The following is a 13,996-nucleotide window of genomic DNA, read 5'->3' as shown; positions in this document are numbered from 1 at the left end:
TTCTAATTTTATCCTAAGTCAAATATATTAAAAGTTTGAGTGACTTTGTTGGAAGACATAGCAACATTTATGACACTAAATTAGTATCATTAGATTTCATAATATACCGACTTGATGCTATATGTATTGCCACATATTACAACAAAGTTGGTCAAACCTAAATTTTTTGACTTAGGACATATTCTAGAAATTATTTGTGTAGGGAAGGAGTAGTTGTAAGCGTTTTGCTGAAATTCCTCCGAAAACTCATACGGAAGATCTAGAGTTTCTTCCAATCTTTTGCTCCTGATCTTCCGTGTGCGAGTTTTGGGAGGAATCATTGGGCAGATCCAGCTCATGTTCCGTTAGGGCCAATGTCCCCACTCAATTTTAATACACAAGCGTAAATAGTAGATTTTCACCATTAATGTCCTCTTTAATTTGAGTATTATCCTCTTCAGGATGTCTAATTGCCCCTTCTCCATTTTTCTCCTGGCTCCGCGACTGGGAACCATCAATCCAAGCAACTTGTGTAGGTGTTTCTGATCAGAGTCTTACCATCCGGAGATGGACGGTTCTCCGTTTTTTTTTCTTTAGTGAAACGGTTCACGGCTTGATTTTTGGTCGGCGCTTCAGAAGCTTTAGTCAAAAGAGAAACTGAAGTCCTGGGTGCTACGGAGGATGGTGACTGATATCTTGAACAAGGCGCACGGCTGGGGGCGTTGCAACGACCACTTCTTATGCTGTTTGCCGTTGTTTCTGAAGGCTGCTTGGTACTTTGTTAGGCTGCTGTAATTTTGGTTCGAGGCGTGGAGTTTGGTTCTGCTGGGCGTTATCCTGGCAGTTCCTTTTAATTTTCGCTTGTTGGAACCTCTAGACAACTCTGAATTACGCTGATTTCTTTAATGAAATCGGAAGCTTGCTCCTTTTCTCTCTAAAAAAAAGACGGGTTAGAGGCCTGTTTAGTCATCTTCCAAACAGGCCTCATTAGTTTACCAGGCCGAACGCTGCATACAGAGCATCCTCTTGTCTCTGGTGTGTACTCCTCCATTTTGCTACATCTTGAAAGGCCCAAAAGTCATTTCTTTTCGTCTGCTGAGGCCCACGACATATTCTTGTCCATGCAGCTCCAACACAACAAACTAAAGTTGTTCTAAAAAAAAAACACAACAAACTAAAGAAAGCAGCTTTTCTAGAGAATCAAAAGGAAAAGCTGCAACAACAAACTTCACTTAAAACCTCCTCTTGATACCCAGGATATCCAGAAGACGACGGGCAAGTTACATGTTTACAAATCCAGCTCATCGTCTCATCCCGATTCATAACCCATGTCGGCGCGGCAGCAGAAACACGCACGCTCAAAGCCTCAAACAGCCGACGGCCCGACGCCTACCAAGAAGCACCCAACAGTCAACAGAGACCGCGATTCAACGCAGGGAATCCGGCTTCACCCCAAACATGAGCAAGGCAAAAACAGCCCAGATCACTGCGTGATCGGCCGAAAAAGGCACCTCTTTCCGTCGGAATGCACGCACCGGACCCATCACCCGACCACGCGATGCGTTCATCGGTCCACCGATTAATTCAACAACGGAAATAACCGGACTCGCGTCTCGATCGGGTCGATCGATCACAAGTTCACAATTCCTGTTCTTCGACCAGGTCCAGGGATCGGGCAGCGGCGGCGGCGAGGTACCTCTCGGCGATGGCGGCGTGCACGGCGGCGCCGGTGGGGAGCACGTCCTCGTCGATCATGAAGTAGGGCGAATGCCCGGTGTGCACGGAGCCCAGGGTCTCGTTGCGCACCCCGATGTAGTAGAACCCGGCGGGGATGACCTGGGAGTAGAAGGAGAAGTCCTCGGCGCCCATCATGGGCGCCACGTCGCGGTACATCCGGGCGCCCAGGAATTCCCCCGCCACGCGCTTCACGTGCTCGTACATCCGGCCGTCGTTCACCGTGGGCGGGTAGAAGCTCTCGTCCTCGAAGAAGTCCACGGCCGCCTCGCACCCGTGCACCCGCGGCTGCAGCGTGACCACCTCCTCGATCCGCCGCCGCAGCTGGTAGAAGCTCGCGTTCGAGAACGCCCTGAACGTGCCCCCCAGCACCAACGGCTCCGGCTGGTCGCCGGTGCCGTTGACCTGGGCCACGGACACCACCTGGGAGTCGAGCGGGTCGGCTTCGCGGGACACGAGGCTCTGGAGGTTGATGATGGTGGAAGCAGCGGCAAGGACTGGGTCGCCGCTGCCGGGGCGGAGAGGGCGGATGACGGCCTTGAAGAAGCCGCAGCCGGCGAGGAGGGCCCCCGTCCGGGACCCGATGACGGAGGTCGGGTGCTGGTGCGACACGTGGACGGCGAAGATCGCCTCCACGCCTTCGAGGGCGCCGTCCTCTATCATCCGCTTCGCACCCACGCCGGACTCCTCCGCTGGCTGGAACAGCAGCTTCACCGTGCCCTGCGCAATTACAAACCAAGTTGTCGTCGACACGATTCAGTTTTCTCGTTCTCGTGACAAAGAGCAGCAAGGATTATTAACTTTGGGAAGGTGAAGTGTAACTTTGGGGCCCTATGGTTGCTGCAGGAAGGACTCCGTACGTCGCCACGGACAGGTTAACGGAGTGGTTGGTGTAGGGACGGATTTGATGAACACGGCGACACAAATTTCACATCGACAGGATAACATGTGCCCGGTGAGGTAAAGTAACGTGCATCTTACTGTCACGGCCACCGATGAAAAATGAGTCAAATGACGGTTGTCGTAGGCCGGCAATTTCACCGGTGTGTTTTCTCAATTAACTGAAGAACTCTGTTGTTCTGTATGGATGGAAGGAGTTACACTGCTCTTCAGGTTTACTACGTACCAAAGAAAATAAATGACGGTAACAAAATTTTTTTGATGGCAACACGTAGTATAACAATAAGGGACCAGGCTTGTTTAATTTCTACGCCACTCTTTTTTTTCGCGGGAATGCACTTTGCAAAGGCTCGGTTTAGTGACACTTGCGCATAGTTGCATCTTGTAATTGGGGGTCTCAGTTAGGTCAAGAGTTTAAACATATCAAGTTCACTTTCTGAATTTCCGAACGTGTCAATCACTGAGGGAGAATCAGTGCTTTGAGCACCTCAACACATCTAACTATTATATCAGTTCTTTTTTACGAGAGGGGCCTAAACACTTTAACTAGTCATATATGATGTATAAACAGCATGTGTGCACAAGTTGCGGTCGCTAAAAGTAATAATGCAAGGATTCAGCTAACCACGAGGGGGCATCTGATCCTTGCTTCCAAAGCTGCGAACCAAATTGACGGAATGCGGTACCAGCCAGCGTGCAAAGCATTGATAAAACAGATTTTAACTTATAAAGAAGAACAAAGTTCTTCCATTTTTGCAATAAGACAGATGCCAGTTGAAAATTATAGTAGTACTCCGTACCATGACTGCGGAGCCTTGCACGAACAACCGCACCAACCCAACCCCGACAAACTTCAAGACCACAGCTGCACACTTCAGGCGTGCCTAGCTATATATATCTTAGTATTACAGTCTTATGATAATGATTTAGCTAAGCACCTTTGGATCTACTTTCCCCAAAGCAAATCTAGTAGTAGTACTCCTCCCAAACCGCAAATCACATCAGCACAGGACAGCTAGAAGCTACCGTAGTGATCAGGAACATACATAAAGTCCCTTGCACGGCAAGAGTGGCGAGACCTGTGGCGTGCAGACAGACGAAAAACGTACCGCTAGCTACAGCTAGATCATGATAAGAGAGCCACTGGAAGTTCAGAGAGCCGGGCAGATTGCTAGCAAGCCACTGAATAATAATGGAGTGATTCGGTACCCTTCAGGGAAGGAGTTGGCCTGTTGGCGTTATACGTACCTGTAGGTGGTGCTGGCGAGCGCTGAGTATCCTGGCGGCGCCGAGGAGCATTGCAACGTGGGCGTCGTGCCCGCACGCGTGCATCTTCCCCGGGTTCTTGCTCTTGTGCTCCCACTCTACAGCCTCCTGAGATGATCGACCCAACCGGCACAAGCAGAAACAGAGCCGTGTCAAACAGAATTTGATTAACAGTTCGGAAATAATTGTACAAGAATGAAGAGAGTGCTGTAGTAAACATCAGTCAGGTGTTGTTGAAGAGACAAAAGGCGATGGGATGCAACAAATAAAGAGGTTCGCAGAAAAGTCTCTTTTGCTTTCTAGTGGACGTGAAAGCTGCCAGTTCTGGGCACTCAGAAAGAGGGGGTTTTCGCTGGGCAATTGCGGCTTGCACGTCCTGGGATTTAACCAACGACAGGTGCCATTTCAGGCATCGGCGTGGAATCATTTTGTTTTGGGTTCTTGCTTTCCTGCTCATGTATATACACATTTGGTCATGGTGTTGTAAAGCTTTCAATAGAAATGTAGCAAAGCTATTTTTTCTGTTTTTCATATCCGCGAGCAATTGCAGCTGGGTTGCAAAAGTCAGGGAGACTTGTTCCAAAACGGCCACACCAGACCGCATTTCAGAACCTTTTATTCCCACTCTTATCTGTAAGGACGGACCAGTGTGACCAGACCCCACACAAACAAGCACGTGCAAATACACGGACTATCGACCCCACCCCAAAATTTCTCAAACTACGTGTTCAGGTGAATGAAGAGCAAAGGCCAAACGGAAATTGCAGGAAATCGGCCATTTTCAGGGGAAGAAAAGTTAGTGCATTGGTGATCATCGCATCAACCAAGTGGCTGTCCACTCTCCGAATTCCAAAAGAAGATAAACATCTCGAAAAACCAGAATAAAACACGTGTTTGAACTCTACAAAAACAATATCTATATAACGGGACTCAAAGCAACAAGAAGATGAGTACGCTGCATGATGAGTCGTCGTCGTCGTTCGTCGTTTAAAAGTACAAAAATTAAAAAGGAAGCACGTGTTGGCGTAGTAGCTAGGAAGGAGCAGGGGTGTGTACCTGGATGGGCAGCGCGTCCATGTCGGCCCGGAGCGCGACGACCGGCGGGCGACCGGTGCCAATGGTGGCGACGACGCCGGTGCGGGCCAGCGGGTGGCGGAAGGCGACGCCCATGGCGTCCAGCTCCTCGCGCACCAGCCGGCTCGTCTCCACCTCCTCGTACGCCAGCTCCGGCCGCTCGTGGATCCGCCGCCGCACCCGCCTCAGCCACGCCCCCATCTCCGCCCGCCCCGCCATCCCGGCGATCTCCTCCTTCCACTTCTCCCCTCCCACGCAAACGCCGATCCCTCCTCCTCCGGCTCTCCTCCTCGTGCTCGCGTTCGCGCCCTTGCCCATCGAGCCCGCCGCCGAGGCTGCCACCGTGGCGCCGAGGATCACGTCCTCCTCCAAGAACGCCGGCGCCGGCACCGAGCCCGCCGCGGACACAACAAGGAGCGGCAGCAAGAGAAGCCCGAAAACCGCATGCCGTCTTGTGCTCTCCATAGCGTAATTGCGCTCGCGAGCTCTGCTCTGCTCTGCACTGCCTACACAGCGGCAACGTACTCTCGCTCTTTCTTCTGAGACGGGCGAAATGGAAGGGGATTAAATTAAGCCACCTGTCACAACTCACAGGGCAATAAAATAAAAGCCGTCCCTTTTTCCGGCTCTTTTCCTTTTCAATTTGCCCCGCGTGCTTGTATCACGGCTTGGCTCTCGCATCATTTGCAGCCCTCCGGGGTGGGGGCCCGCGCGACAGTGACGGCGCCAGTGGAGCCCTGATGGTTCCCAACTGAGTCCGTGCGTTTCCTATTAGCACTGCCCTGTTAGATTGTGTCTCATGTGGGTGTCTCGTGTAATCACGTTGCGATCGACATCCCTGCAGTAGAAGAAAAAAAAGGAAAAGGTGCGTGCAAGTTGCTATCGGCACCAGAGTTAGCAGATAAATTGCTAGATTATGGTTTATGCTAGCGTGAGCCTTTGCTTTCTTACTTTTTTCTAATGGCTTGGCAGTTGGCGCAAAAGCATGGGATAAGCTTGGATTTTTTTAGTGTGACCAAGAGAGCATATGGTAAGTAGCAATGGCAATCGGAGAAACGACACATGCGTTCAGCTTCAGCAGCTAGCGCCGCCCATAGGAAAAACGGTCGCCTTTTGCTGGTAATCTCCGCAACGTTTCCTTGATTAAGGGGATTTTTTTTCCTCCTCATCAGCTGCATCTGGTTGCTGGAATTCAATGCCGGTAACCCGGCGGCGGTGCAGAACAGCAAAACCACTGGCTGCACACGGCGCCTTTTAAATTTTTCTTGTAGCGATGCATGCGGATGTTGGGGCACCGAGATGGCTCACGCTGGACGCATGTATTCATTTTTGGGGTCATCACCAGCTTGGCAGCTAGCTGGTATACTAGTGGCTTGCTTGCTGTCTTCGTTTTCTTCCATGTTTGGGGTATGGGTGCTTCAAGGCAGTGTTTCAGATAAATGTGACGCCTGCACCTGGTGGAAACAATTCAGGTTGGCGATCTCCCGGTTTACACAAAGTTGGCGATCTCCCGGTTTACACAAAGTTGGCGTTTTGGGACGTAACTACTACACTACAATTTTGATCATTGATTTTCATTGCCCAAAAATTTTGGTGTGCGAAACCGGTAGCACTGGAGTGACCATGCGTGAAGTAACAATATAACGGACACATTAAAATATATGAACAATATTTAATTGACATGGCAAGAAGTATAGTCTGTGCGCAAACATATTTTTTTCTTCGAATCGGGCCTCTCCCTCATTTTCCATTCCAATACGGAACGGAAACAACAAAATCTTACAATCTTACAATCGAAGTAAAAAAGAGGAGGCGGGGAGGAGAAACGGATTCGGGCACCAGCAGTAAACCCACTTTAACGAGACCGTCTCGGTTAGGTTACTATGGGGAAAAAACGCGCAAACATATTTAACGGAGAGATATCGTCGGTTTGTCCGGTCCCGAGCTCATGACTGCGTGGCTTCGTTCTTCCAAGGCCCGTCCGTCTAGGGCATACGGATTGATCGCCGGTGGGGAGTAGGGGATGGGCCGGACCGGAGATTGGATCAGCGCCTCAGCCGACCGGAATTCAGAGTGGCTCGCCGATTGACTCAGGGACAGACAGACGATCCAACTTGAGGGAGGGAGTAAGACGAGCGATTGATACGGGAATTGATCGATCGTTCTATTCCGTATTACTACCACCCACGGAGCCTAACTGGAAAATATCCGACCTCTGCATCTAAAGATGCGCTCAACACAAACCAATCATGTTTTATTCGTAAAGATCACAAAATATCGCATTTTACCACACGTTTTCCTCATTGGTTCCACCTCTAATCAAGCTAGCTTACCTTATTTAAGAGGACATCAAGTCTCCTTCATAATATAACGCACTATTCTCCACAGGAATAAATAATATCGTCCCCGCATTATTTTGTGGAAGCCAATAATTCCAACCAACGTCCGTTTCGAAAAAGAAAATTCCAACCAACGTGGATGGAACTGAAACGCACTCTTCGAATCAGTGCTCATCCACACAGCAATCTAATCTGAAGTCTCAATCCACCAACGTGTCCAATTTCACCAGGATCGATCGATCCCCTGCGTTTCTCGCCAAGTTGGACACAACCGTCGCCGGCGCTCCACGCAATCACCATACGTCCATATGCATCCGTGGCCAAGTCAAGTTGTTGGAGACGCTGTGCGAGGCTGTGTGAACCACCACGAAACGGCGGAGATCTAGCAGCCATCGATCGATCCCTTTCGCCCGCAGGTGATCCATCTCCTTACCCTGGAAATTGGTCCATGCGCTCCCTCCTGGGACCAGCGCTGCTGCACCGCTGCCCTGCAGAGGTCTGTCTCTACTTGTAGCAAAGAGCTCGTGCTTGCTAGAGGATTTTTTTTTCGTATGTTAGAGTGTCTTGGTAGTGTGGTGTTTCTAAATTTGCGTCTGATCTCGTCCAGGCTCTGACGGGTCACTGTCAGTCCGTCAGTTAACCACTGGGTTTTGCTAGATAAGCACACCTTGTGAGTGGTGACCTTTCCTAATTCCTTTACACACACCAGTGTCGTATAATAGTGCCAAAAGGAGGGTACGATCGGAAGGGGACTGAAGAACGCATGGGCCATATACCGAGGGCCATCTCCTTTCCCTATCGGGCGGCAGACTTGCATCGCACGGGGCCATATCCCACATGACAGAATTAACGGTACGCAGCCATTTCCAACTAAGGCAAATGATATCTGTGCCTTTAGGGGTCTCCTGATGCTGTCTGGTTAACTTTGGGTAGTTCTTACTCCCTCCATTTCATAAAAATTGTTACGGTTTTGAACTAATTCTAGTCCAAAGCCGTGACAATATTTTTCGGTTGGCGTCTCTTCCCTTGTCGTGGTGTTTGAGATCAGCGTCATGACGTAGGTGTGTCTTCCAACTCCTGCGACTGCTTTGTGAGCCTCCGTTTTCCGTTACTTGGTCAAGGATTAAGCCTGCTGCAGAGACCAGGAGACTTGAAAAAAAAAAAAGAGACCAGGAGACGGATAATCATCGATTCCACGCCGGCGGACTGGCGGCGTCCAAATCAAGGATCTAAAACATTCTGGTGAAATTCTCTGCCGCCACACTCTTTACCGCACGCGCCGCCGCTGGGAGAAAACTAGCCTACGTGCGGTGTCTTCGAAAAGCACTAGTCCCAAATATCTCGTACAACTCTGTCTTTCTTTCTTCGCGCATCTCCAATAACGTTCCTCTAGCACGTGCACATTTTCACGCACATAGGTACAGAAATGATTTACGTTTGGAAAAGATCGAAGCAACCCCACCGTGCAAGATGCATGCTCTTCGAGAAGACCGAACACAGTACGGCAACGCCCCACTAGAAGGAAAATTTGTTAAGTTCCAGTGCGTCAGGCAGAGCACAAGAATTTCAGATGGATTCTACAGGAAATAATGGGGTTTTGGCGCGGATTATTTATACTCATCTCCGGTAATTTAACCGTGAGAGACGCGATCACGTGGTGTACAGTGGTGGTATTTCTCGGGGTGCTGTCGGGGAGGGTATGGGTTTAACCATGCATTGCCCTCCCTATGCCCAAAGAAAAAAAATCCCCGTATTCATCCTTCCCGTATTGCACATTACACATTTTACCCATATCCAGTGGGTATCTAATATCTAGTTCACGTGCTATACGGAGTTCAGGTACTGTACGCACGCAATTGGAGTTCAGGTGCTATACGTACGCATGCAGAGAACTAAATACAGGGCCATCCCCTGCCGCCAACCCACGCTATTCCACACACAACACCGGAACACCCGTGACCATCTAATCCTCTTCTCGCCTAGCCAACGAGGCAACGACCGATGGATCGATCGCCCGGCTGTCCGGCACCTACGGCAATCTCATCCTCTCCGGCCACCGGCGTCTCCTCAGCCAACAGCCCAACACATGGACCCAGCCACACGCTCATCGAATCCTATGCAGGGCCAATCCAAACTTCTGCGCAAAAAATGAAACCCAAACAAATTTTCCCAAGTTGCTTCTCGCATCAATTAGGTAATCTCTAGGTCAAGTTCATGCATGCAATGCTATCTCCATGTCAACTTATTCCACTTTTTGCTGTGATATATCAATAGACAAAAATAGAATGAGAGTTCGATCTATGTTTAACAGCTTTCAAGTTGTAGAGTCTACTAAATAGGCCCTCTCTTCTCAACTCATCGAGGACCCCTAATCACTTCAAGATCTACATGCAAGTTCATAATCAGTTTCGTCGCTAAGTGTATTCCATCCGAATACTAATGATACTTAATTACTTCAAGATGTACATGGAACCAATTAGACTACTCATGGAAGCTGCCATTAAGTGGGACTCTTTGAGTTCTCTGCGTGCAAGAGAGTTAATTGCAGAAGTCAGGGAGAGGAAAAAGAAAAATACAAACATGATTTACCAAGCCGACATGTAATTTAGGAAAAGGAAAAAAGATAAAAATATTTATAAATTGGGAAAGAAGAGTACCACCCATCGAGCAATGAAAATAAATTACTATGCGGATAATACAAAGTCAAGAGTACGGAAAAAGATTATCGGATAATTTTCTAAATTAATACTTCGAGTTTGCTTCCGAGAATACTCTATCGGGGAGGAGAGTAAAAGATAAATGCTAACCAACTTTGTTGACAATTAATAGTCATATTTGTGAATTTCAATAATACAAAATAAGGGAGATTTCGTGTCAAACGTAATTTTTCTTTGTAAAAGTCATACAAGCAAAAGGGTGATGGGCACAATAGATGCAAATTGGGCTGGATAAAAATCAATGCTTACAAAAACATTAAGGATAAAATAGATCTAAACATCTTTCAAATATCTACAATAAAAAATTAACATAGAAATTGAAACATACATATGTTACGTGTAGAAGCTTAACACTTTTGTATTGCACATGATGTTAATAAAACAAAACTCTCTTGCAAAAACATGTAATGACCCATCTAATCTAAGCATTCAAAATTATATATTTTGGTAGGTGAAAAAAAACAAATCAAGTATTTTATGAAAATCTTTGAATAATTCCAGATATAATACATCTAATTGCATACTCCCTCCGATCCATAGTTGTACTAAATCAGAAACACTTATTATGAATCAGAGGAAATACAGAATTTAATCTATTAGACAACAAAAACAAAATTAAAAATATAAAAATATCATTTGTTATATAAGTCTAGCCGCGCAATCTGCGCGAGTAACCCGCTAGTTAGGACAATATTGAATCATCAGAACAAATTTAGGGCCTCTTTGGATCATAGGAATTGTAAAACAGAGGAATAGGAAAAATAAGGGAATATGATGCCATGACATATTGAAACCTATGAGAATTCAAAACACAGGAATCAGTAATACAAGTTGTTTGGTTGCAGCATAGGAAAAATACATGGATCTTGTATAGGCATTAGTATAAGCCACACTGTCATTGACACATAGGAATTTTTTCAAGAGGTTAGACCTCTTGCTAAAATTCCCATAGGAAGAGGGTGTAGGAAACCAATCCATATGATTTTGGAAGAATGAATTCATTTGAACCAAAGAGTCTCTATAGGAAAATTTCCTATGGGTAAGAACCCAACCAAAATCCTATGAAATCCTTCAATCCAAAGAGGTCTTTAGATTTCATACCAAATAATACAAACCATGCTACCACCTAAACAATGGCAAATCCAGACACAAAATCGGTTAATTATATGCAGGTAAATCCGCAACCGCAGCAGCACCACCTACCCGCACCGATCTTTCGCGTGCCGTGGCGTCGAGGCACGTCGCCGTCGATCAGGATGGGGATCGAAGTAGTCGAGGGGCCGGAAAGAAGGCGGAGGAGAGTATGAACCGCCATGGTCGCCTCCCGCGCTCCCATCAGCGGTTGGCTGCCGCCGCCCTGCCTCCGGCCGCCGCCTGCGCGCCCGTCGGCGCCGGCCGCCGCCCGCCCCCTGCCCGGCCGCCGCCCGCACGTTGATGTTTGCCGCCGCCCACGACCTCCTCGAACGATTGGTAAATTTGGGATACGAAAGGATTGGGGATCCATCCAGACAGGTGGGGCGTAAAGTCACCGACTTTAAGTCAGGAGATCCCTCTCCAATACGGAAGGATTATGATTCCTTTTTTATCTTTCTTGCCTTCTTGGGTTGAGGCTTGGCTATTACTCCAGTACCCATTTACTCGTTTCCTTTGTGGACAATTCCCCACACCCGACCCATCTTTTGGGCAAAATATTTTCTACCCATACCCGACCCAATTCCATGGGTAATGGATGGGGAACGGGCATTGATTATCCAACGGCATCCCGAGGTATTTCTTGTGGATCACAAAGAAGAAGACATGGTGCTGTACAAAAGAAAGAGAAGAAGAGTGTGGTAAAAAAAAAAGAGAAAGAGAAGAAGATATGGGCCATTGGGCCGTCTTGTTGTTTTTCTTCTGAAAGTAGAATATTTTGAAGAGCCATAATCTCCGAGCATTCGACCCTTTAGCCCAACAAACATGTTGTACGTTGTGGTGTCCGTCAAATTCTGGTTCTCCTTCACTCAAATTAAAAATTAAAAATTGTGGCTCTCCACCCGAACTGCCGTGGCATGATGCAGATGTTCATAGACTTTTGGCCCAACAGGCCCAGGACAGAGAGAGAAGAAAGGAAGATTGGTGACAAGATTGAACATATACCCCGGTTACAAATTGTGAGTCACATAAGTAAATTTATCACCGTAAGTTTTGTAAAACTTATAGAGAAAATATCAACATCTACTATACCAAATCAATACACTATGAAAAAATATTTTATGGTAGAGCTTTTTTTTTTATAATGATTTGATATATTGTAGATGATGATATTTGCTACTTCCCTCGTCTCATATTAAGTGACTTTTTATTACATGTATCTAGACGCTTTTTAGGTATAGATACATCCATATTTTGACAAATTTGAGTCACTTGCTTTTGGACGGAGGGAGTATTATAAGTTTGGTCAAAAATTTGACTCAACAAAATTTATACGCCTTATGTTTTAGAATGGGGTGAGAGTACGTACTATTAAAAAAAATGATGTATAGTATCTGCATCTATATTACTATTGGACTACCCCCTAATATGCGTGTGCGTTCATAAGGGAGTATATTTTTCTCAAAAATGGAACCAACAGATGGAACGGTGATAAGGCATACACAAACTGCACAACTCTCATATCGTACCCATGCTTATTAATTATCGATCATAACATCACAATACATAACTGGATCGATCAAATTCAAATCCCAAATGCACATGCATACACGCGTGCGCTCTGGCTAAGCTTAGAATATCGATTTAGAGCAGGTCGGCCATGAGCTTGAACTCCTCGACGCTGATGGCGCCGTCGCCGCCCATGCAGGCGACGATCTCCGCGCAGTCCTCGGCGCTGACGGTGCCCAGCACCCTGGCCATCTCGTCGGCGCCAAGCAGGGCCCCGTCGCCGTTGGCCCTCGCCAAGGACTCGAGCGCCGGGACGGCGGCCTGCAGCAGCGCGCCGAGCGCGCCCAGCCCGAGCTCGCCCGCGTTCATCACGTCCAGGAGCTCCTCCACGGAGATCCGCCCGTCCCGGTCGCCGTCGGCGCGGGCCAGCATGTCGCGGGCCTCGGGCTCCGTCTTCTCCAGGCCCAGCGAGCCCAGCAGGCCCCTCAGCTCCGCCGCCGTGATCAGCCCGTCGCCGTCTGCGTCGAACGCCTGGAACGCCTCCACCAGCCTGCTGATGTAGCTCAGCGCCTCGAAGTCCACCGTCAGCGGCTGCGGCGTCGCCATCGCGATCGGGCACGGGCGAGCTTGGTTGTGATTGTTGTGAAGTAGTAATGGCTGGCTCTTGGTTTGGATTTTGGAGATCGGCTCGATTGCTTGCGGCGGTCTTAAGAAGGCGAGAGGAGACGCGGAATCTGAACCTTGCTCCTGGACGCTTTGTGTCGACATGGAACAATAGTTGAGCATCTTGTTCCTTCGTGCCATTGGCAATGGCGGGATAAGATAGAAGTCTGGATTCTCGTGTGATAGCGTGGGCAATTGATGATGGGTCCTGGGTTCAGCCGAACACAAAACCCTCTCTTGTTCTCGGTTATTGAAGCTGGAAAAGAGACTAGGCTTACAGACCGTTGCCGCATTTTTTTTTTATCTCCACTGCTTATAAAGACATCGACATATTTTATTCATAAATTCCCCCGCAAAACGTACACCAACCCTTCCCACCTAATAGTTTACCAACAATTAGGCTCACAAATCAGCTCTAACAACTGCTAATTCTTTTTCCGGGATGCGTTTAGCTATTAATTTACGTCCTGCTAATTCTTTTTTGGGGATGCGTTTAGCTATTAATTTACGTCCGACTGATCTGCCATCCTGAAGTCCCCAATCCCGATCTGCTCGTTCCTCTTCATCCACCTCTTCATCGATTCTTCTTCGGTTCTGCCGCTCCCTCTCGCGGCCTCCTGCGCCCGCCGCCGCATCTCGCTACCTCGCCCTGGCCGCCGCCGCCCTCCCACTGCACGAAAGCCG

At 48.1% G+C, this 13,996-nt stretch overlaps 2 protein-coding genes across 2 annotated transcripts; both read right to left on the bottom strand.

The window, feature by feature from the left end:
- Nucleotides 1–1,172: 1,172 nt before the first annotated feature.
- Nucleotides 1,173–5,757, bottom strand: LOC100840072 (IAA-amino acid hydrolase ILR1-like 6). Its single transcript, XM_010229089.3, has 3 exons — nucleotides 4,936–5,757; nucleotides 3,862–3,987; nucleotides 1,173–2,433 (listed from the first exon to the last, which is right to left on the bottom strand). The coding sequence occupies exons 1-3, from the start codon at nucleotides 5,416–5,418 to the stop codon at nucleotides 1,618–1,620; spliced, it is 1,425 nt and encodes a 474-aa protein (XP_010227391.1). The 5' UTR covers nucleotides 5,419–5,757; the 3' UTR covers nucleotides 1,173–1,617.
- A 6,882-nt stretch (nucleotides 5,758–12,639) lies between these two features.
- On the bottom strand, nucleotides 12,640–13,468 carry LOC104581489 (probable calcium-binding protein CML29). Its single transcript, XM_010229088.3, has one exon. It carries the CDS (start codon nucleotides 13,451–13,453, stop codon nucleotides 12,785–12,787), a length of 669 nt encoding a protein of 222 aa, XP_010227390.2. The 5' UTR covers nucleotides 13,454–13,468; the 3' UTR covers nucleotides 12,640–12,784.
- Nucleotides 13,469–13,996: the final 528 nt, after the last annotated feature.

This window comes from Brachypodium distachyon, chromosome 1, assembly GCF_000005505.3.
Source record: "Brachypodium distachyon strain Bd21 chromosome 1, Brachypodium_distachyon_v3.0, whole genome shotgun sequence".
Taxonomy (NCBI): domain Eukaryota; kingdom Viridiplantae; phylum Streptophyta; class Magnoliopsida; order Poales; family Poaceae; genus Brachypodium; species Brachypodium distachyon.
The sequence above is the reverse complement of the archived record's forward strand: the minus strand, read 5'-3'. Positions and strand labels throughout refer to the sequence as shown.

Coding starts and splice junctions, on each gene's coding strand:
- LOC100840072 (XM_010229089.3), bottom strand. CDS start 5,418: ATGGAGAGCACAAGACGGCATGCGGTTTTCGGGCTTCTCTTGCTGCCG. Junction 3,988..4,935: donor TGGACGCGCTGCCCATCCAG/GTACACACCCCT, acceptor CGATCATCTCAG/GAGGCTGTAGAGTGGGAGCA. Junction 2,434..3,861: donor CTCGCCAGCACCACCTACAG/GTACGTATAACG, acceptor GTAATTGCGCAG/GGCACGGTGAAGCTGCTGTT.
- LOC104581489 (XM_010229088.3), bottom strand. CDS start 13,453: ATGGCACGAAGGAACAAGATGCTCAACTATTGTTCCATGTCGACACAA.